The sequence below is a fragment of the Rattus rattus genome, chromosome 13 (assembly GCF_011064425.1).
Source record: "Rattus rattus isolate New Zealand chromosome 13, Rrattus_CSIRO_v1, whole genome shotgun sequence".
Taxonomy (NCBI): domain Eukaryota; kingdom Metazoa; phylum Chordata; class Mammalia; order Rodentia; family Muridae; genus Rattus; species Rattus rattus.
This window is the reverse complement of record NC_046166.1, coordinates 64038816-64061972: the sequence shown is the minus strand read 5'-3', so window position 1 is coordinate 64061972 and position 23157 is coordinate 64038816. Positions and strand designations below refer to the sequence as shown.

The 23157-nt window shown below is 47.3% G+C and overlaps 1 protein-coding gene across 1 annotated transcript; it reads right to left on the bottom strand.

The window, feature by feature from the left end:
* Positions 1–1214: 1214 nt before the first annotated feature.
* Positions 1215–21675, bottom strand: Slc25a15 (solute carrier family 25 member 15). The gene is made up of 6 exons (XM_032919022.1): positions 21150–21675; positions 15908–16166; positions 8868–9005; positions 6601–6770; positions 4626–4784; positions 1215–3361 (listed from the first exon to the last, which is right to left on the bottom strand). The coding sequence occupies exons 1-6, from the start codon at positions 21202–21204 to the stop codon at positions 3237–3239; spliced, it is 906 nt and encodes a 301-aa protein (XP_032774913.1). The 5' UTR covers positions 21205–21675; the 3' UTR covers positions 1215–3236.
* Positions 21676–23157: the final 1482 nt, after the last annotated feature.

Below are 23157 nucleotides of genomic sequence, written 5' to 3'. Positions count from 1 at the left end.
CACAGCGCCAGCTTCTAAGGCTCAGATTTCACTGCAGAAGATGGGGTGAGAAAATTTTAAGAACCAGAGAGAGGATCTCGAAGTTTGCCGTGAGACTGTGTCTCCTAGAAATGTCACAGAAGCTACACCCACGGCCTCATGAATCTGGCTGTCTAAACAGGGTCTGAAGACAACAACACCAATAGATACGATATCAAAATCAGAAAGCTCGCCAAGCCTCATTCCTAGACAAAGGACAGCTAAGGAGTCCTGGGAGCGGAGTCCTCTCCAGGGATTAGCACAGCATTAGGTCACCCAACACCGAAGGGTCAGCCCGGAAAACATACACATAAGTGACATTACATACACTGAGCAGGAGCAAGATATGTATATGCTGTGTGTGTGTGTGTGTGTGTGTGTGTGTGTGTGTGTGTGTGTGTACAACAAAGAGAAAGAGGTCATGAATCTGAAAAAGAGCAAGTACATGACTGGGAGGAGAAAAGGGAAAGGGGAAAATAATGTAACCTCAAAAGATTCTAAAAATTATTTGAAAATATAAGATGAAGAATGGGTAGAAGAAAACAGGCAATCTCTGGCTGCCACACACTCACGCATGGGTGAGTACACACACACACACACACACACACACACACACACGCACACATGCACGCACGCACGCAAGCGATAAGTAAATGGATAAACGCGGGTCATCTTAGTCACCATTCTTTGGCTATGTACAGACGCTAAGACCACAGCAACTCTTAGAAAGGAAAGCATTTAATGGGCGCTCGCTTACAGTTTCAGAGGGTCAGTCCATTATCACAGCAGGGAGCACTCGGGCAGGCAAACTCTGGGGTTGAGCTTTACAGTCTGAGCCCAGGCTGCAGGGGCAGACTGGGCCTGGAATGGGCTTATAGAACCTCAAAGACCACCCACAGGGTCGCACATCCTCCCAGAGGCCACGCCTCCCAATCCTTCTAATCCTATCAAACGGTTCCAATCCCTGGTGACCTAACCTCCAAATATGAGACCATGACCCCATTTCCATTCAAACCACCACACTGGTGGAGGCAGGGCACAATTTTTTTTTCTTTTTCTTTTTTTTTTTTTTTTTTCCGGAGCTGGGGACCGAACCCAGGGCCTTGCGCTTCCTAGGCAAGCGCTCTACCACTGAGCTAAATCCCCAACCCCAAGGGCACAATTTTAATGGGCTATAGAGTACAGAAGTGATGTTCTTTTCTGTCAACTTGCCTACAGTAAAATTATTTTACACCAGGAATCTAGCTGACAAGACGTACACTTGTTCCAACGCAACCACCACTTTGAAGTATTATCCACAACTCTTTAATATTGGTCCTTAATATAAATAGACTGCATTTAAGTGAAACTCATCATAGACCCACATTAGGTTTATTTAATAACAGAGCACTCGCTTCTTTAAATAAAATATCTCAAAGTTCTAGCTTTGCCTCAAACACAATGTTGCACCCAAACAGAAAAGCACAAATCAAACCAACAGAAAGATAGTTTTTTTAAAAAATTATCTCCTTAGGCCTCTGTCTTTAACTTCCCCTTGTTCCTATTTCTATGAGAGAGACCGTAACGCACAGGCTGAGGAGACACACTGCCGACAAGGCTAATGTGCACCAGACCGAAGAGGGACAGCTCGGCTTTGGCCAGCCCTCTTCCTGTGGGATACCAATCCTATGTTTGCGTCAATCCTGACCTGCTCAGATGAAGCGGCACTTGGTAGCCGTTCACTATACAAGAACAGAGAACACTGGAGTAGACAGAGCTTTCTCCAGGAATGCTGACAGGCGTCCCTCCCTTTTGAGAAATCCTTTGCTTTCCTGACCCCTGTGCTTCAGGTACCCTGGCAAGGCCAACCAACTTCCTTCAGCTTTACAGGCAGAGCAGGAAGAGCTCCTCCTGCCATCGCCCTGGTCTCTGAGTAGTACAGACAATGTGCCTGATCTCTGTATTGATAAGACCCCACAGCCAAAGAATCATCCATCCCATGTGTCTGGAGGTAAGATGGAGTTTTTTTTTTTTTGTTTTGTTTTTTTTTTTTTTTTTTTTTTTTTTTTGGTTGCTACATACATGGTACCTAGTTTAATAAAAATATTTTTATTATGCCACAATGCTTTCCAAAGTTACGTATCATCTACAGTCACTGAAATTGATAAACTGCCAGCTCCAAATAAAGAAGCAAATCAAGGAGCTATGGACCCCAAATCGAACTTCAGGAAGGGTATCTAATTAATAAGCTCCTTTGGATGTCCCCATTAGTAGAACCCTGTGATCAAAGCAGGGAGCCCAGTCTTCCTCTCTGCCTCCTGAAAGGGCCTCTGATTGGTGGAGACATTGAGACAGTGGCCTCAGATCCAGTTCCAAAGAGCACCCTGGGTTCCTGTGGAGACTAGGGAAGAACCTGTGTTGGTTTTCTGAGGGCATGGCAGGCAGTCCCTGTCTTTCAGGAGTAGCACAGAGGGAGGAAGTGCTCAGTGAGAAGGGATCCGTTGAGTCCTCTGCTGCCCTCCAGAGGTCTAAGCTCTGGCTGCACCTCCCAGTACCAGAGTGCAGAATGAGAAGCCCACCTGGATGATGAACTGCACTGGGAGGGGAATGGGCATCGTGAGAGAAAAACCAGGACATCCACCCTGAAACTTCATCAGGAACGTAGAAGCCACACAACTACGCGTATAAGTTTATCTAAAAATATAGATGGGTATTTTACCTTTAATATACCACAAAAAGTCAAAAGCTCTAACCTCTTAGTGCACAGGCTCAGCGGCTTTTAGCAGTGGCCCTCTAGCTAGGATGTGTTAGGCAATCATTTACAACCACCTACGTAAAAATTGGTCACCGTTTGCAGTTAAACACAGAACAAAAATTTGTTTTCCTCACGACAGGACCATCTAAATTGCATGTGTACCGCTGACTTCCACGGAAGCTGTCCTGAGAGGAACAGGGTCTGCACAAGGTGCATAAAGCCAGTGCATGAGGCCACCAGCTCCCCTGTGCATGAGGCCAAGGACGAGAACAGTGACTTTTCTGTTTTGGTTCAATAACAGGCAGAAATTATACTGTGTAGAACGGAGGACCATCCACAAAATCCAAGACTTTGAATAGAAGAAGGGAAGACAAGGACAAAGTCCCAATGAATCACATAATTCCACATTGTTCTTGTACTCCGTGAAACCCTGAGTTAACCAATCGCTAAACGCCTGCCTTGACTCCAGGCACACCAGGACACTTCAGCATGCTTCCAGTTGGCTCATCATCAACTTCCTGCTATACTCGTAGGCCAAAAACAGTGCCCCGTTGGCAGGGAAAGCACGGATCATGGTGGGTTTCAGTCCAGAATACAAGGCTGTTATTCCTAGAAGACAAAGGGTGATCAAAAGATTGTGACAGCATGTCTGTGGGGGACACACATGCACAGAAGAGACTGAGCCCACAGAATTAGACAACAGCACCAAAACCACGAGATAAAGGGACTGGCTCTTATGTCCCCCTCTAGAGGCGACAGAAACCAAGTAAGCAGCAAGCCCCCAGCAACGCTGGCTGACGCTCAAACAACAAACCAATTTCCATGCCTGCAGAACTCCTGCAGTATAGACCTGGCTGAGCTAAGACCTAACATGGCCAGGGGGAGGCCACGGAGGGGCCCAGGGACCAGCAAGAGAACCTGCGTGTGTTTCTGGTATTAGCCTGCGCTGTGTAGCCATGAGAGAGACCTACGAAAAGGACTGAATTAGGGCATGCCAGGCAAGACGGGAGAGGACAGTTGGCAGTACTGGCGATACATGAGATTCCTGCATTCTATTTGGGACATGAGTTTAAAGCGTGTCACTGTGGTCTCCCTCTCTTTAAGCCCAACGCACAGGGTCCTAATCCGAGGCATTTCTTGTTGTCTTGTTTTTCAGATAATAACATTTTGACCGTAGAGCTCATCTGCTTCTCCTTGTAAATTATTTCATCTTTAAGATTACAGTATAATTCTACCTTTACAATATAATTATACCATTTACCTCTTCCTTCCATCCAAACCTTCCTGTAACCCTAGTTTTAAGATGCCTACATACTGGACACCAGAAAGACTGGTCTTTGGCTGCACAAAGCTGATGTCATATAGGCGTGACTCCGAAAGTCTGCATCCTCCTGCATAACTCTAAAAGCTGATAGCAGATCATGTTAAAAACTGCTCAGATCATTTCTCGTTCCAGAAAGTCTCATTGCTAAAAAAGATGCTGTATTGCATTCTCTCAAGTGAGACAAGAATGCTAGGCACTCGCTATGTTCTTTTAAAGCCTTAGTGCTGATCCACTTATGGCTGATCGTACTTGGATTACGTAAATGAGATGGTGCTACTCGTCCCCTCCCCAGGTATTTAGAACACGAGGAAACCTGCCAGATACATGGCCAGAAGGTAGAAAAAGAACTTTAAACATTTTTGAGAATAATAAAAATAAAAGCTAACGCAAAAGGTTTGGAAATAGAAGGCGAACACACGAACAGAGTGCTAGGGAGAAGACACAAGGCAGGAGGGAAAGAGCAGGCCACAAGGCTGACTAACCCCTCGAACCAACGTCCCTGAGACCGACCAGTGTGGACACGCTCGTCTCTGAACGAGTCGGACTCACCTTCATTCTTTACAATACTCAGGAAAGTTCTGATGAGTCCCGTCTGCTTTCCGGTCATAGAAAGAACTTGAATTCTAGATTTGATACAATCCACCGGATACACAGCAAGCCACAGGCAAATCCCACCAAATCCACCACTTAGCATGAGCGGGACAGGACCTAGAGAGGGAGAACAGGTCCTTTGTTTTAGGTGGCGTTTCCAGAAGCACGTGTAATTCTTACAAGGAGCACAACTGCTTGAAAAATGTTAACGCTTCCGTCTCACAAACTGGGAGTCTCCCGGGGCCTCGTCAAGACCAGCCGGTTACCTGGATACGGTGTCCCCATCCCAACCTTGTCCTCCGATTGAGGGTATAACTAACAGGTCTCACATAACAGGGACAGAGAAACAAGCCACTGAAATACAGTCACGTCCTCCTCAATTTTAACTCCCAGTAGCCCCAAATCTTTCTCTACTGTGACTGAAACAAAAACAAAACAAAACTCCATGCTGCTCCCTAAACGCCACAATTTGCTAGCAGGTTTTTAAAATATCCTGCATTGAACCGGTGCAAGTGGGGCTGTTTCTCCCTCTGACACTGATGGGCACGGATCACTTTCCTTCCTCACCTGCCAGTCAGCCACACCGCTAGAGCTCGGGTCTTCAAGGTAGAGACACAACTGTGGGTGAATTTTTAACAGTAACGCATACAATTTAACAACAGAAATGTATTTAGGCTGTCCAGCCAGTATCTCAAACATGAGTCTCACAAATGTAGATGCCACATTTTTGGTGTTGTTCTGGTGGTTTGTGTTTTGTTTTGTTTTGTTTTTGTTTAGCCTTAAATGTCCTTTTTTCTCAGGTAAGGCTGGTTGTGTCTCCCTAGGGAATTCTGACAATTTCTGAAGCTCTGTTGTTGGCTTGTCTTGATTTCTCCTTGGAGAGAGGTTGCTACACGCAGTGGAGAAACGGCCAGGAATGCTGCTGAACGCCTTGCATGCACAGGCCATCCCTCCACAACGGCTTGGGAAACCCTGTCAATCAAATGCCTGAAGGAACACTGAGATCTTGTTGGGAGCAGCCTCAAGATGTTGGAAGCAGCCTTCAGGTTAAAAAGCAATTGTATTTTAGCCGTACGTTAGAACAAAAGCAAGAGCCTTAGATTAGATCAAAGCAGCCAAGCCTACGCCTGCACCTGCAGGTCTGCTTGAATTCAATAGATAGAATAAATCTGGTTGTCAGGTCGTTCAGCACTGGTGGTCAGGTCACTGAGCAACCCACCCTACTCTTCCCCCTGCTGACCGATTTACCCAGCCAATATCCTGGTCATCAAGCCAGGCCCATTCTTTTGTGGTTACCTAACCCCTCCCCACATTTTGCTCCTACCAGTGTATCTTCTGCCTGAGAAAAATTAAAAATTGTCAGCTTGATCAGACCTTTTGACTTGCTGTCCGTTCTTTGCGTCTCTTGTCCCCCATTCTCTCCTAAGTGGACCCCAGACCCTGGTCGACCGCCCTGCAGGACGGGGCAAGATCTAGAAGTCTGAGAAGCAAACTTACTCGTGACTTGATGTGAGAGACAGAACGTGGTAGACAACGTTACTGAGATGTAATTGCAATGGCCTTATTTCAGGATTAACCCATCTTTAAAAACAAGTTTTTAAAACTTACTATGAAATTATTAGTAGCTATTTCTCCATCAGGAGAATATCATCTCTTTATCTCTTCCTCTAAAATGGACCCAGAGAGTAGTTACGGCCACCCAGAAGGGGACAATAACAGTATTAATGCCAGGGAAGAGGTTTGGGACACAAGGCTTCAGAGCTCATCTTCGAAGTCTCCCTCAGGAGACGATGAGAGCCAATACCTGCTAGTTTACTTTACGGTGTCAGAAACGCCCCAGAAAGGTGCACACTGAACACACAACCTGTGGAAACCAGCAAACCCAGGAGGCAGAGTCTACTAAACCCAGTGTTGTCAATGTGAACGCACTTACCCAGTTCATCTTTGGATCTCCCTGATGCGAAAAATGACCTGCTCAGTTCGTAGCCACCGAAGAAGAAGAAATAGCCTGGTACTTCTCGAAGTAAAGTGCTTGAGAGGCCATGGTAGAAGCCCAAGGGGCCATCCTTCCTGAAGATTTCCTTCACGACTGACCAAACTGTACTGGGGAGACAAAGCAGGAGAACGTGTGTGCATGCGATGACATTTCTGTACCAAGGATGACTTCTGCGGCCAAGTTTGCTATAACTGTGCAGGTGCTCCCCTGTGACCTGCCCTTCTTTTCAAAGGACACCTATTAGACTTCTCCGTACTTCTGCTCAACCAACCAGCTGCTTCCGACCTCAGGCCTGCTAACTACCTGGTTTTTGACAGTGGGGAATAAGGAATCAGAATGAAGAGCCCTCCAAATCTGCCTACAGATAAACAATACAATATTTGCCCAGTGTCTTCCTAATACCCGGGAGGCCCATCTCCTCAAGATTTCTGGCATATCAGTTGCTTGTAACAAAATACCTGACAAAATACAAACTTAAGGGAGAAAGGGCTTATTTGGCTCACAGTCCACCATGGAGCAAAGTAGTGGCAGCAAGAACCTGGGGCAGCCAATCACATAGCACCTGCAGAAAGCCGGGACCAATGACCACTGGTGCTCAGCAGACTTTGTCCTACGCAGTCTAGAACACAGGTCCAGGTAAGGGTGCCATCTGCCCTTTAGGTGGGTCCTCCTATTTCAGGTGACTGAATGAAGATAATCTCTCATAGGTGCGCACTTGCCTCCTCGGTGATTCTAGAGTCTGTCAGGTTGGCACTTGACAGTGATCATCGTTGTGAATTTGGGGTAATTTGTTCAGGTGGTTACATTTTTCCCCCTTTGGTACTCACAAACGTGAGCGTTACTTGAAGGCAAGACAAGAAACTCTCAGGGTTGAGCCATAGCCCTTGGGATCCCAGAAACACCCAAAACTGAGTCTCTCGAGTAGGGGAGAGGGGGAGAGGAGACCGCAGAGGAACTCCCTTTTGCAGATGAGCCCTGCTCCTGGAGCAGCATCAGTGCCAGACAGCCTGCGCCCACATGACCACAGTGCCTTGGGTAGGTTTTATACACAGCAAGAGCTAGCGGAATGCCGCACACTCAGCATAACCAGTGAACACTCGCTTTGTTCTTGGGGAGCAAGAGAGATAAAGCCTTAAGACCTAGAGTGACAAAGGCCATAAGGACCATCCCTTTTGGAGAGCTCTGTTCCTGCAGCCGTGCTCCCATTGCACATATGAAGATACTAAATGGATCCAACGCTATACCAAGCTGCAGAAAGCCTGCATCCAAGCCCATGGGGTGGTGGTGTTAAAGTTCTACTTCTTACTCTAGGTGCTGGTTACAAAGGCCCATCCATTTCACGACTGTTGCCAGAAGTGCACGTTCGTGAGCTGTAAGTATTCACAGCACCGTAGGGAGGAGAGCTTAGTTCAGAAATGACCCTTTAAAGCACTGCAGGGAGACTCCCTGCCTGTGACTAGCACAGAGGGAACTGGTAACAGTGGCCAATTTGTTGACCCCACTTCCCAGAAGATGTACAGACGTTGGGTGGCGGTGACACCCTTCACCCAATCTTCAACCAGATACGGCAAGATGAATAGGCAAGGTTTGTGACTAGTGTCAGGAACAGACGGTCTTTCTATTCTAGACACGCCGTGTGGTATATATATCCTCATTAGCGGGCAGCTGCTTTCTGGGCTACACTGAGCAGAGCTCTGACCACTGCGGCTCCACTTAGGAGGTTTTGGTGGATATTTCCAGAACCTGAACCCTTAGCAAACGCGTGTGGAGGTTTGGGAAGGGTGGGGGGTTGGCGCTGGATTGTGGTGAACACTCATGCAGAACTTGAGGAAGGGCATCACTCACTCACCTCAGAATCTAGTCACACTTATCTTTTTCTCTCAGATCCAGTTCAAAGCTGAGTCCCAAACATGGCTGAGAGTCATGCCTTCAGGACCCAGGAGGACAAGGGAGTGGGGGGGGGGGGGAATTCGGCTCCCTGGCGTCTCCATCTCTGCGCTATCAAATAACTGCCTGAGGCGCCCCCCAGGGTAGGCAGTACATCCACACACAGTAGACAGTCTTTTCAGCAAAGTATCCCCTGCCACTGTGCTTTAGAAGAGAGAAAGCCGTCTCTACACTGGCCATTTACTTTTAACAATGTAGGATAAAAACCCAGCACACGAAGACGTACTACCGAGCAGGTGTGAAGGAACCGTGCTTACTTCTGGCTGGCCGCTATCTTTCCCGACGTCTCCATTTCATACATGGTCTGTAGCCGGCACTTCACAAGCTCTGTAGGGCAGAGAACCAGAGCAGCAAAAGCAGACGCAAAGGAGCCAGCAGCTGCGTTCTGAAGGTCACTGAAAAGACAGAGAAGACTTACCATTGGCTTACCCATCCCTTCAGCACACCAGAGAGAGCAGGGGGATGCGGGCAGGGAATCTACTTGTGCTGTCTGTCTTAGTTAGGGTTTTATTGCTGTGGACAGACACCATGACCAATGCCAGCTTTATAAAGAACAACATTTAATTGGGGCTGGCTTATAGGTTCAGAGGTTCAGTCCATTATCATCAAGGCAGGAGCATGGCACCATCCAGGCAGGCCTGGTGCAGGAGGAGCTGAGAGTTCTTCATCCAAAGGAAGCCAGGAACAGACTGAGCATGCTCAGGCAGCTAGGAGGAGGGTCTCCAAGCTCACCCCCACAAGGACAAACTTTCTCCAACAAGGCCACACCTTCTAATAGTGCCACTCCCTGGGCCAAGCATATACAAAGCACCACACTGCCCCATCTAAGAATTCCAAGACCCTGAGGCAGACAGCAGTATTTCAGCTCCTGATGAGGAATGGCACTTAGAGTTGACATGTCCCCAAAGTCACACATCTACAAAGCGCTACGCATTAAAACCAGGTCTGCCTGCCTGCCACATTCGTGTTTATGTCCCATCCCCCAATTCCTATGTTCATAATGTGTGATAGTATTTAAAGCGAGGAGAGGAGTTTCATGACTTGGTTTCTTGGTCTAGCTTTGGCTGTCCTGAAACTCACTTTGTAAACCAGGCTGCCCTCCAACTCACATACACTCACTGCTTCTGTCTCCTGAGTGCAAGGAGAGAGAAGGTTGTTGGGGGAGGGGGGAGTGGAAATTAAAGGGGTGTGACATCACCGCCCAGAAATGCAGGGGTTCTAAAGAGGCAATCAGGAATAGCTGAGTTCCTGAGGATGAGTGAGGCCTTCATCATGAGATCAATGGCCTAGAATCTTGCTCTCTCTGCCAAGTGAGGACACAGAGACAAGTCATGACTGAACCAGGAATTGAGCCTGCTGGCTTTGATTTTTCAGCCTGCAGGGTTTTTGTTTGTTTAAGCTTCCTAATGGATGGTATTTTGTTTAGTATCCCAGGCTAAGGCACGTAAAGGGAAAATGGAAGAGAAGCAAAGTGCCTACGGCCCTACCACTCCAAATATATTCTATTAATACCTTAGTTTATTTGTGACAATATTCCTTTTATACCTAAATCCAACCTGGAATAACAAGTCATGTCATATAATCGCCACAGATTAAAAACTGTCTAGATCTTTTTTTGTGATCACAAGAAGATTTCCCAATTCAGTTATGACCTCTGATAGGATCCGATATGGTTTGCCTAGGCTATCCTACAGCTTGTGTGATGGAAGCTTGGTCCCTTGTGTCTTCTGGTTGAGGTGATGGAACCTTTAAGGTGTGGGATGTATCCATGGAAAACCCAACACGACAGGCCATTGCCAATGTAATTGGTTACTCTCCACAACCTGATAGTTGCCGAAGACAACACTTACTATGTCACCAAACATAGATAACACTTACTATGTCATCAAACACAGACAACACTTACTATGTCATCAAACACAGACAACACTTACTATGTCACCAAACAGACAACACTTACTATGTCATCAAGCACAGACAACACTTACTATGTCATCAAGTACAGACAACACTTACTATGTCATCAAACACAGACAACACTTACTATGTCATCAAACACAGACAACACTTACTATGTCATCAAACACAGACAACACTTACTATGTCATCAAGTACAGACAACACTTACTATGTCATCAAACATAGACAACACTTACTATGTCATCAAACATAGACAACACTTACTATGTCATCAAACATAGACAACACTTACTATATCATCAAACACAGACAACACTTACTATGTCATCAAACACAGACAACACTTACTATGTCATCAAACACAGACAACACTTACTATGTCATCAAACACAGACAACACTATGCCATCAAGCACAGAGAGGTCAAGCTGGTGCCCCTCCAGAAGTTTCACCTCTCTTGACTAGCAGTACTTTGCACACTACTAAAGGACAAACTCAGTCATCAATATCTCCCAGCTACATACCCCACGACCTTCTACAGTGACCTGCTTGCAGGATAGATGGGTGCAATACCAGCCCCATGTTAAGGAAATAACCAGCTGTTGGGGGAATCCTGCTGCTAAGGTTGAAGTCTGACATTACCAGACAGCCCCAAGCTCGGTACAAAATGGCAGACTCCCTTTGTGAGCAGGGCTTCCTCTTCTCTGAGGAATCCCAGCCCCAACACTGCCTACCTGAGAAATGTCACACAGTCCTGCACCTGAGGCTCCTGGAATGCCACCCCATGCTAATGAGGCACTGAGGTCTTAGCTTTCAGCCAATGACCTTTGCCCTGGATAGTCTCACCTCCATTGGCTTAGGGGGTAGAGACTACTGCTATCCTCATAGGTCAGTACTCACTCGGCCCTCATCAGAGAAGTTTCTTGAAGTACATGACAGCGTGCAGACAGTGAGAGACTTTGGAACACTAAATCCTAAATGGGAGGTCTCCAGCAAACCCTTCCCCTCCAGGCTCAGGGGTCAGGGAGCTCTGTGAAAGAGAGCATGGAGAGATTATAAGAGCCAGAGGGCACAGACAACTCCAAGGAAACTGTGTCTTCACGATGCCATTTACAAACTCAGAAACTACAGCAACAGGCAAAAGACTTGTACAGGTTCAAGCCAGATAAGGTCCCAGCACCGAGAAAGGGGTGGTGGGCACAGGCCCCCTCCCTACTACCACCAAGAAGCTGCCACCAACTGACACCCGGCAGCAAAGGAAAATTCTCCAGTGGTGTGTCCCTGGGTGTATTCACCATTCTACCCTGACAGAGTTGGGCAAGACAAAATGAACTAAGTGGCGTTTCCGTAGACTTCATTTTGCTTTGTGTGGGCATTTTGTTTTGTTTTGTTTGCTCGTTGATATTTTGCTTATTTTGACTTCCATTTTGTGGTGGTTTTTTTTTGTATGTGTTTGTTTTATTTGTTGTTTTGTTTTAGAGACAGGAAAGAGGAAGAGAAATGAACATAAAATTAAGTGGATAGTGTAGCAAGGTAAGGAGGAGATGGGAGGAATTGGGAGGGTGGAAAAACAAGATCAGAATATACTATATGAGAAATCTTTCAGTTAAAAAGATGTGGGTCCTAGGGTGCTGCCCTCCTTAGAGGGAACTAATAGAGTTCTCACGGGACTGCAGTTACTTCCCACAAGAGTAGAGCTCCTTGGAGTATCTGGCGATCTCTCCTCACACGTTCCCACCATGTTTCTATCTACAATGTCATCATGTAGCCAGAAGATACCCTTGAAGAACCAAACAGATGTCAGCCCCAAGCTCTTGAACTCCAGACCACTGTGAGCTAAATAAGCCTTTCTTGCTCTCAACGCTGGCCTTGATTTTCTGGGAGTATCACCTCTGTGAGTCAGGACAGCGCCTGTTGTCTGCATGCTGAGCTGGTCTCTCTAACATTCCAGGCCTCAGGAGAGCAAGCTCACTGTGGCCCTGTCAGGAGCAGGGCTATTTTTGGGTGGACTTCCTTTTGATATTCAAGAATTAAGCCTATCACCATGAACCAAGAAGAGCCAAACAGGCGTATGGATGGACGTCCTCGTACAGAGGCTTTTGTGGCATGAAGCATGCGTCTTGTGCTGTTAGTTCTCTCCTTCACAGCACCCCTTCGCTCATTTATTAAATGCTAAGCCTTCTTTTGGCCAGCCTACAGACCGTATTTGCCCTTCCCCAGGGACTCTCTGTCAACCTGCTGACCGGCAGCTCTCAATTAGGGTCATTACCTAGAAAGTGCCAAGTTTGCTAGAAAAAAAGGCATCAGTCAATAAACATGGAGGTCAATTCAACCTCAGGGGTTGGGATCGTTCCAGATCTGAATGAATACGGAACACCTTTCGAGTGTACAGGGAGAGGCCAAATCAGCGTCTCTATGGACTTTGGCTTCCTCATAAACGCTTTCATCGTCCAGTGCACAAAGTAAGGCACACGGACCTTTGCCTCCACATGAAGGACACATCTGTACGACTGGGACTGAACGTGCATGCAGTGTGGGATGGGGTTTTGTAAGAAGCTACTGCAGATGTTTGGGTATTTTTTGCTGCGTTGGTCTATTTATTTGATTTCCATTTTCTCGTGTTTTGTTTTTTTTTTTCCCTCATGATTTTGCGTGTATGTGTGCTTCCTGCCCTCTTGTTTCCTTTGTTTGTTTTAAAGAGGAAAAAAAAAGAACATAAAGTTGGTAGGGAGGTGAGGAGGATTTGGGAGGACAGGGGGTGAGAAACTATAATCAAAATATATCAATTTTTTCCAAAAGAAAAAAAAAAAAAGGAATGTACTGTTTGCCATGCAGAGAACAAGGATCATGACGTAAATGCCTCTGCTGTGTAAGATCTCACTCAACCGGGTCAAACCACATGCCACACTGGGTTCAAGTCAGGACACGCAAACGTTTGTGGTGTGGTTGCAGAAGTCCACGGCGAATGCTTGTTAACACCGTTTCCCTCTGCTGCTCCTGATCAATGTCCCCTCTAGATCTGACCACTATCCTTGCTGGTCTAACAGAGGACGGGACAGAAGGGGAACAGTGGACTCGGGCAACTGTGCCCTTGATCCAGCAACTGTGACTATTTCTCTGTCTGAAAGACAGACGTTGGCACCTCCCCATGATCATCATAAGAGCCATAAAGACACAGCCAGCCTACATGCCGACCCACAGCAGACTGCAGGCTATATTCTCCCAGAAGGTAAACAATCAAAACTGCTCCCAAGAGAGAAAGGAAGGACTCTAAGCTCAGATAACATTCTGTGTTACCATGCTGACTTCCTCACTGAAGAACTTGTAAGGTTAAAAAGCTACACACTGTGGGTATCACAGGACATAAATGTACTCAAAGATCCATACGAGGAACACAGTGAGGCACTTTCCAATCGCTTGCTTCTGAGAATGTGTGGAGAAACACAACTCTAATGTCCTACTGTGCACCATCGGGAAAGTGCTGAGTGATCGCCTGTCGCCCCCATGTGGGGGGTTGAGGCAGGATGATGGTGAACTTCAGGCCAGTCCAGACTACACAGTGGGACCACGTCTCAAATAAAACACAAAGACAAAGCAATGTGCTCAAGCCAGTCTCTGTTCATAGGCAGAGAAACAGGGAAAGTGAGGGGGGACACGTGGGCCAGATCCCCAAGAGTCCACCCATCAGCATCTCTGTCCTACAGCCAAAGAGGGTTACTCTGTCCAGAAGAGGACAGAGTCGTCTACCAGAACCTTGCCGAAGTACCCATTGTCTCTCTGGCTCCTCTCCCCCATTGCCCTTCCCTAAAGAAGCTGAGGGACATGAACCCAGTGTCCTGAAGTATGATGTCTCTGCTTCAGTCACTTGCCTACGGCTTCGCTTCTGTCTGACCTCCCCCGAGGGAAGCTAATGTCTTAGCTCTCTGCGTCTGTCTCCTTTGACTCTGCTTCCTGCTCTCTCTTAGTTTGGAGGGCCAGAGGACCACGTTCAGCCCTCCCCTCTGCCCAACGCTGTCTCCTTGGGCTGTCTTATCCAGTCCTCGGTTTTTAAACACAAGTTCTACCCGTCGCGATCAAATTCATGCCTATAAAACGGCACATCTGCACCTTGGAGATGTCTCCAGAGCACACATCCATCCATGCACAAGGAATCTCCTTAGTTATGTGCAACCTGCAATAAAGGGTCCAAATCCTGCTGACATAGCCCACGAGCCTGCCCTATGCAAGGATGAGTGTGTACATGTGTGCATGTGTGTGTGGCTGTATGTGCATGTGTGTATATAGGTGTGCATGTATATGGGTTTCTTAGAAGATATATATATATCTCAGTTATTTGGAAAAGGCTCTCCCCCTGGGACCCAGGCCCTGGATCTCCTTCTATCTCTGCATTCCCCGCACTAGGACTATAAGCATATGCCATGTGCAGATTTTTACATAGGTAGAATACACCATGTCCAGATGTGGGTAGTAGGGTTCTAACTCAGATGCCTTGTGTGATGGTTTAAATATGCTTGGCCCAGGGAGTAGCACTATTACGAGGTATAGCCTTGTTAGAGTCAGCGTGGCCTTATTGGAGGAAGTGTGTCACTGTGGGTCGGGGTGGGCTTTGGAGATCCTCCTCCTAGCCATATGGGAGACAGTCTTCTCCTGGTTCCCTTTGGAACAAGATGTAGAACTCTGAGCTCCTTCTCCAATCCCATGCCTGCCTGGACGCTGCCATGCTTCCAGCCAGGATGGCAATGGACTGAACCTCTGAACCTGTAAGCCAGCCCCAATTAAATGTTGTCCTTATTAGAGTTGCCTTGGTCATGGCGTCTGTTCAGCAGTGGGAACCCTAACCGAGATACCTTGCAAACACTTTAGAAAACTAAGCTTTCTCCAGCCTCCCTCCCCCAACTTAATGCTAAACCATTCCAACCAAATCAGCATTTGGAGGAAGGATGAGTAAGCACCCCAGTGGCTTACGAATGCTGTTTGGTCTCTGAAGGATACTGGAGAGAAGATCAGCCACGGCTGGTGTACAGGGAAGGGTCAGCCAAGGGAAGCTGGGTCCACTGTAGCTTCCTAAACCCCTAGTTCCTTGTCTAACATTGCCCAGGTAACTTCTCGCAATGCTCTCTGTGGGTGAAGGGGAACTAAAGCTTAAGTCCCATGCTCTACACTCAGCCCAGCGCTTCTCTTCAAGTGACAAGCGTCTTCCCATCGGGACCAAAGTACACAGTGGACTCCTAACACAACCCATTTGGCCTTCTCTGGTTTACACCAGGACAGTATAGGACATCAGAATCGTTCTGAGAAGGAAACCTCTCTCCTGGAAATGTCTGATTAAAGTCGAGCGTTCCCTTACTTCAAGAACGAGCACCAGTGTCCCGACTCACCTCAGTTTTGCCTGCCGGTCCAATCCAACCACTTTGCGGACCACCTGCTGGCAGAAGCCGTAACACATGAAAAGCACCGAGTTCTCTGCGATATTGGCGATCAGTGCAGGGCTGGTCCCCTTGTAGAAGCCTCGGAAGCCCACCTGGGAGTAGGTCCTCAGGCAGCAGTCAGTGAGGCCACGGTAGAGGTCTGGAAACGTCTGCATCTTCACCTTCATGGTGTCGAAGGGCTGCCCAGTCAGGACGCATGCTGTGCCCCCTAGGGGTAGGACAGGAGTCTTTAGAATGAGTCTGCAGCCACGGACAGGAAGGAGAGCAGCTCGCTGTGCATGGTTAACCAGTGCTTTAGTTCCACTGCCTTTCCCCCAGATCCTCTAGCCAAGTTCAGCAAACAGCTTCTAGCACCAGAGTCGCAGCCTAAAGAGATCCGCACTTACAAGAGAGAGGTTCTGGTTCTACAGGCCGAGCCCTGTACAAAGCCTTTGTTTAGGGATCAGCCATAGTGGAGCTGGGTAGTAGCAGAGAGAGACGGGCTGGAGCCCGGTTTGACTGCACCATCACAGACAGGAGGGAGATAAAACCGCTGAGCCTCTCTGCTCTTCATCTATGCCATCTTGGTGTTAACACAGGGTTAGCACAAACCAGGCTTGGCACGAAGCTGGCACACAAGTGGTTACTAAACGACCGCACTGGAGACATGAGAGAGAAGCCAAGCAGAAGGGACAGCGGGACAGTCGCAGAGGCAAGCATGTCCTCTTGTCTGGTGTCCTATGGTCTGGTGATTATTAGAAAAACATCAAAGTGCCAGACGGGGAAAAGAAAAGCCTGCTAATTAATCTCTTGATTTATTACAAAACACGTGACCCTGAATAAAAGCACTTTCATGTTAAATTAATGATCTGTACTTGCCTAGGAACAGACTGCAATTACCTTTGCTTAGTATGAATGGACCGAAGTCTGCCCTGTACTTTTCTTTTCCACAACCTAAGAATATCAAACGTCCTACGTCTAAGTTGCATTCGATGACTTCAGAGAGAATTCTGAGCACGAGGATTACAGCAAACTGTGATTGCCCCACAGTATCTGTAGACCCTGGACTAGGACCAAAGTTTTGGGACCTTCTGCTGGTTAATATTTACCTCCCTCCTGGAAGGCCCCACACTTCAGACACATCTGCTTAGGTCAGCTATGTGGTAAGGCCACTAAAACACCACCGAAATGGAAGCACAAAATATTTAAGCACTGCGATTTTACAACTCTGATATGATATATAGTTATTCCACCCGTGTGGTGGGAAGTAGGGACGGCGGGCACCGGGCAATTCATTTACTTACTGTTGGGCAAGGGGATACTTCCAAAGACTCTGACTCGGCCTACTACACAATCGAAGTGACACTGGGATATAATTCACTAAGCTGCTGCCGCAGAGTGAGAGGCGCATGCCTGTAAGACCGGTACTCAGGGGGTAGAAACAGGGGAACTGAAAGTTCTAAGCTAGCCTGGGCTACTTAGTGGGAACAAAGCAGCAGCAACAACACACTAAGGTGATTTTCCTATAATCAGAACTCCTGCGTCCTGCTGGGCTATAGGTGTGGTCCGAAATATAACCACACAATTGAATTACTCCGAAAGGCTTTCAGAGTGCACACTTTTGATACGGAATGAAGTCCGTAGAGTTCAGCACGTCGGCGCTGGAGCTGAGGAGTTCACGCGGCCGGAACACACAGAGATACAGCAGTCATTGTGACATGTTTGCTGCATCTGCGTGACGGTTCTGCATCCCTTCTAGAGGCTAACAGACGTTATGAATACAGTGAAGCCGCTTCACCTCCTCGCGAGAGTGGGGCTGAATCCCTTAGCGTGCATCCCAGGACTCCATCTGGTGCCTAGCCCAGCCTCAGCCAGCAAGCGCAGGGCCAAGCCAATTCCCAGGTTTCTCCGGCAGTAACTCAAGAACATTGGAGGTTTGTCCATTTGCAGAGAAGTCCTAGTTCTGACCATTCTCTTCTCCCTGGAGGACAGACGGAAGGGCTTCTGGCTTCTTTAGGGGATACCAAAGCCAGTTCCCTTCACTCACTCTTTGGGAGAAAGGGTCAAGGTCAGATCGTGCCATTTAATACTCACTGTGAGAGAGAATTCTGACTGTTACTTTGGTTGCCTCGAGAAGCTAATAAAACAGACCTCTGGGAAAGACTGAATTTCCAGAGAGCACTAAGGGAAAAAGACCCAGTCTGAAGCACCACAGGCTGGGGTCCAGGCATAGTAAACATGTTAAAGGAAAGAAAAAGAACAAGGACAGACCAAAGCCAGGTCTCTGGGGTCGGTCTCTCTCTCTCTTTCTCTCTCTCTCTCTCTTTCTCCCCCCTCTCTCTTTCCCCTCTCTCTCTTTCTCTCCTCTCTCCTCTGTCTCTCTCTGTATTTCCTCTCTCTATGTATGTCTATATGTATTCATACATGTATGTATATATGCATATATGTGTGCTATATGTACATATGTATATGTACATGTGAATGGATATATGTATTGCTGTATTTATGTATGTTCGTATGTATGTTATATATATGAATATATGTTTCTATGTGCACATGTATACAGATATATGTATGTGATTTCTATATGTATGTTCGTATGTGTTGTGTGTATACATTTATGTGTACACATATATAGATTTATGTGTGCTTTCTGTATGTACTCATGCTTGTGTGTTTCTATGTGTACATGCGCACAGATATCTGTGTGTGCTTTCTGGCTGCCACCTCCTCCCACCATGATGAAGTGAAACTCAAACCGTGAAACTCCAAAGGGAGTCCTTTGGTGGATTTCCTTACATGTTTTATCAGGGCAACAAAGAATCTGTCAGGTTTCAGTACACAAGCAGCAAATCACACAGCGCTGAGGTCAGTTATAAGAGAAGGGATAGCTTACAGAGGGACAAGCCCCAAACCGAGTCAGCAGAGCAACATACACACACACACACACACACACACACACACACACACACACAGAGGGAGAGGGAGGGAGGGAGGTGGTGGTCATCGAACACCAGGGGTGCTCTCTTGTGCACAAATAGGAAAATCCCAAACCCTAGGAATTTGCCAGTCCAGAGAGCCAGAGTAGCAGAGTACAAACTACCCCTTACCTCAGAGGAGGCTGCTGCCCCACGAGGCACACTATAACAAAGAGACAACGAAACACAGAGCCAAGAACTGGGAGTGCTTCTGCATTTACAGTGACCGCTGCTGCAGGGCCATAGTTCTGAAAGGCTCCTTATCAACCGAACTTTGGGACCCTTAAAAGTGAGCTTAGTCCTTCCTGACTGAATTCAGGGCACCTAACAATAGAATTCGGAGTCTTACATCACTCGCTCATGAGCACCTCCTTTGACCAGCCCTCACCCCCATCAAAGTCCCTACCCCTGCCAAGAAACTTGTGCTGAGAAATCACAAGGCCCAGCAGCTCTGGGGATGGCCTTCTGTCTCCCGGGCCAGGGCCACACCCTAACCCACAGGCGGCACAGCCACTTTAATGCCACTATATAGACCACTTATCATCATTTCAAAAAGAAATGCCCACCAGTATGTCTTCTACAAAAGGCTCCCAGCAATATCGTTAACAATTCACATAAAAACCATACTCTGTTAGTGCCGCTCAAATATCGGAATGAGCACAGTCGGGAAGAGGCAAGCTTCTTAAAAATTATCATCCTAAGGCCTTGTTCTCAGGCTGCCTTAGGAGCACAGAACGCTCACATCTGAGACTCTCTCTCTCTTCTTCTTACTGCAGAAGCAAGGCCTCTTTGTACCCACGTGCTCACCAGACCTAGCGGATGGGCTTTGTCCTTTTCAGTCATCAGCCTCCATGGTACGGAACGGCATGAGGACCATGGGGAGGGAATGGGGTCCACACGATCACCCTGTCCTGCCTTCTACAGAATAGGGGGACCTGACCTGAAGACCTGCAGGGGTTAGTAACACATCGGGGTACAACCTTGCTAGCTGTTGGGCCTGCCCATCAGACTGGAACACTCCTTGTCTCTAACCTGGAGAGGTGCCGTTGCCCGGGACTCCTTATCAGCCTTCCTCCAGAGCCAACTTTAGCTGACCTTTGGTTCATAGAGGGGGTGGAAAAGTTGGGGGAGGGATGAGAGAGGGAACTGCTGTCTGTACAAGGATTTTTTTCAAGTGGTCAAAGAACAGAATAAGGGATGGAAGTCCTGACCCCACTTGATCTGTTCATCCAAGAGGTCATACTGGATAAAAGAACATACACAGCACGATACTGTGGCCTCCCTCACTTACACCAACTAATACAGAGGTTAACCAATAATGGGGGGCTAGGGCAGATCAAAGGTTCACTTGAGAAACACGCCCTCCAGTTGCCCGTGCCTCTGAGGTGACCCAGAACTCTGGAAACAAAATGGCAGCTCTCTCTGCCCCATGCTAAGCCTTCCCCTATTCCTGCATGTTAGATGTGGTCTTTCTACAGTGGCTTCATGTCACCAGCCCTGGCTCCAGTCTGCCCTGGGGCTCAGGATCTGAGGGTCAGCCTCAACCGAGCATTCAGCTTCTTCCCGTCCACACTTTGGAAAATCGGCCTCCTTGCTAAAGGGGAGCCTTCCTTTCCTTCTTATCACCAGTAAGAATAGTAACAGGGGAGCTGGAGGAATGGCTCGGCAGTGAGGAGTGCTTACTGCACTTCCAGAGGGGCCAACTTTGGTTCCCGGCACCCACCTGGGTGGCTCCAAGTTACCTATGACTCTGGATCCAGGGGATCTGATATCCCCCCTTCCACTGACCTCAGGCACCTGCTCCCACGAGGCAGACACTCACACAAACACATGCATGCGAATAAAAATAAAAATAAATCTTAAAAGCAAAAGAAAAAAAGAGTAGCTAGCATTTTGTACTACCAAAGATCTGAAGACTGTCCGGCTGCCACCTGTGTATCCTAGCATGTGACGGGCAGCAGCCGAGTGAGGGGTTCATTTTGGAACTGAGACGTTTTCTGACCACACTAAGGACATTTCCATCCTTCACGCTGACTGCCAAAGCTTTAATCTAATTCAACACCACTGGACTGTACTTGCTGCCAGGCTGTGAACAAAATCACATTTCCGTTAAATCGATTCATCCTGAGGTTAAAGTGTATTATTAGCTGTGGGATAACAGAGATTGTATTCCGAAGCCACTCCGAGGAACTACTTCAGGGTTACGGGAGGAAGAAGCTCCCCTTCCCCATTACCTGCGGCCCCGGCCGTGAGGTCGATGGCAGCTTGGATGGCTGGATTGGACTTCATGGCGTTACTGGTTTCTGTTGAAGGCGATTCTCTGGAGGGAGGGATGTGTACCACATATCCCTGAGAAGAGACAAAAATTCAGTTAGCCCAGCCTCTGCAGCACCCCCATCCTATCAGCCTGCTACGTTATCAGACTTTAACTTCCAAGAGTGGGAACATGGGCTGTCTCAACACAGCCCAACGATCCATCCCCCTCTTAAGCAGCTCAGACGCCACGCCAAAACCTTCCCAAATATCAGTGCTAAAGCCCCTACCGCACTTCAACCAATCTTTATGAAAACCCGGACAACAAACACCAAATAAAGAACCAGTCACAAACGGCCCAGACCACAGCAGACTGGAGTTTCAGAGGCCTGTGGTGAAAGTCCATTCTACCAAGCCCAGCCTTAAGTTTGACAGCAGTCAGTGCTGCTCAGTGCCAGAGCCTAGGGGCTCCATTGAGCCACATGGCTCCTAAGCCAGACGTCTTCATCTAAACAAGGTGGGTTATAGAATAACCACATACAGGCAGTCAACGCTGTCACAAGGTCCACGATAGGGCCCTGGCCTTGTTCTTGTCACCTCCACGCTACCACGTCTCAGTATTACTGTGTAGATCTACCTAAGGCCTTGCCTCAGTTCAGATTCTGACTCAACAGGCCTCAAGTGTAGGACTAGAGAGCCTTGTAGCCTGAGCTCCCAAGGAAGGCTGATCATCTGAGCCAGCCACGATTTGGTACAACATCTGGACTTCTGGGTTCCAATTTTGCTTGATCAGAATCCCAGGGGTAGAGCCCGGAGAGTCAAACCACTGCTGTTCTCTGACAGAAAAACCTGAGATGTTTGTTTATTTTTAAAGGCTAGGGTTTGGGGGAACAAAGTCTTCCTCTACCTTCAGACGAAAACAAAAACAAACAAACAAAAATAACCACCCACAGTCCCCAGCTCCGAAAAAAAAAAAATAACCACCCAAATTTCTAAGTAGTGAACTTAATATTAACTAGAAGGGAGGATGACTCAACATACAAGGTCCAAGTTACCAATCATTCAAAACTCTTCTGTATGTTCTCAAAATACAGAATTAATTTACATGTAACAGAGGGCTATTTCACTCCTCATCACAATGAGGAGTGTTAGGCCAGGGTTCTTTCAAACACCGAAGTCATCCCATAACGTCCAGAAAAAAAAAAAAAAAAAACTGGCAGAAACAAAACCTCAATGACCATATTCCAAGAACCTTTCTTTCGTTTAAAACTAGCAGGTTGGGGATTTAGCTCAGTGGTAGGGCGCTTGCCTAGCAAGCACAAGGCTCTGGGTTCGGTCCCCAGCTCCGAAAAAAAAAAAAGAAAAAAGAAAAACAAACAAACAAACAACAAAAAAAAAACTAGCAACCTGGTAATTACAGAAACATTGGTGCCTATATTTTTGCAGGGAAAGTAAGAGGTAAACCACACGGGGAGCTTCCAAAGTGGTTCATTTGTTTCCATGTGAGTGATTCTTTAATAACTTCGGAGGCATATCTAATTAGGCAGTCAGTATATTCAACCCCTTCACATACGCCAAATGTAAACATTTCAAATCCTAGAGAGATAATATAGAATTCATCTTTACCCCCTCCCCGCCAAAAGCCAAGGGGACGGGAAGTTTGCTGTGAATTTGAGCTCCTAGAAATGTTAGAAAGGCTATACCCATGAAGTTTCGTCAACTTGGGAAGACCTTCCTGAGGATGAAAGCAACAGACACACTAACGTGGATGAGGAAATCAGGGAGGGGGGCCTCACCCTTCGACAAAGAACTACAGACAAGTAAGGAAAGCTGGGGTGGGGTCGGTCTTCCCCAGGAAACAGTCCCCCAGTTAGTCATCCACCATGTACAGACAAGTAGCATTACACGTCCGAGAAAAAGAGGCCATGAATGTGAGAGGGGGAGTCACATGGGTTAGAAGTAGAAAAGGGAAGGGAGGAAATGATGTTA

Excerpts from the sequence above, each read along its gene's own strand:
- Slc25a15 (XM_032919022.1), bottom strand. The coding sequence starts at position 21,204 with ATGAAGTCCAATCCAGCCATCCAAGCTGCCATCGACCTCACGGCCGGG. Across the intron at positions 6,771-8,867 it reads AAGATAGCGGCCAGCCAGAA|TACAGTTTGGTCAGTCGTGA; the intron begins GTAAGCACGGTT and ends TTGTCTCCCCAG. Across the intron at positions 3,362-4,625 it reads GAGTATTGTAAAGAATGAAG|GAATAACAGCCTTGTATTCT; the intron begins GTGAGTCCGACT and ends TTTGTCTTCTAG.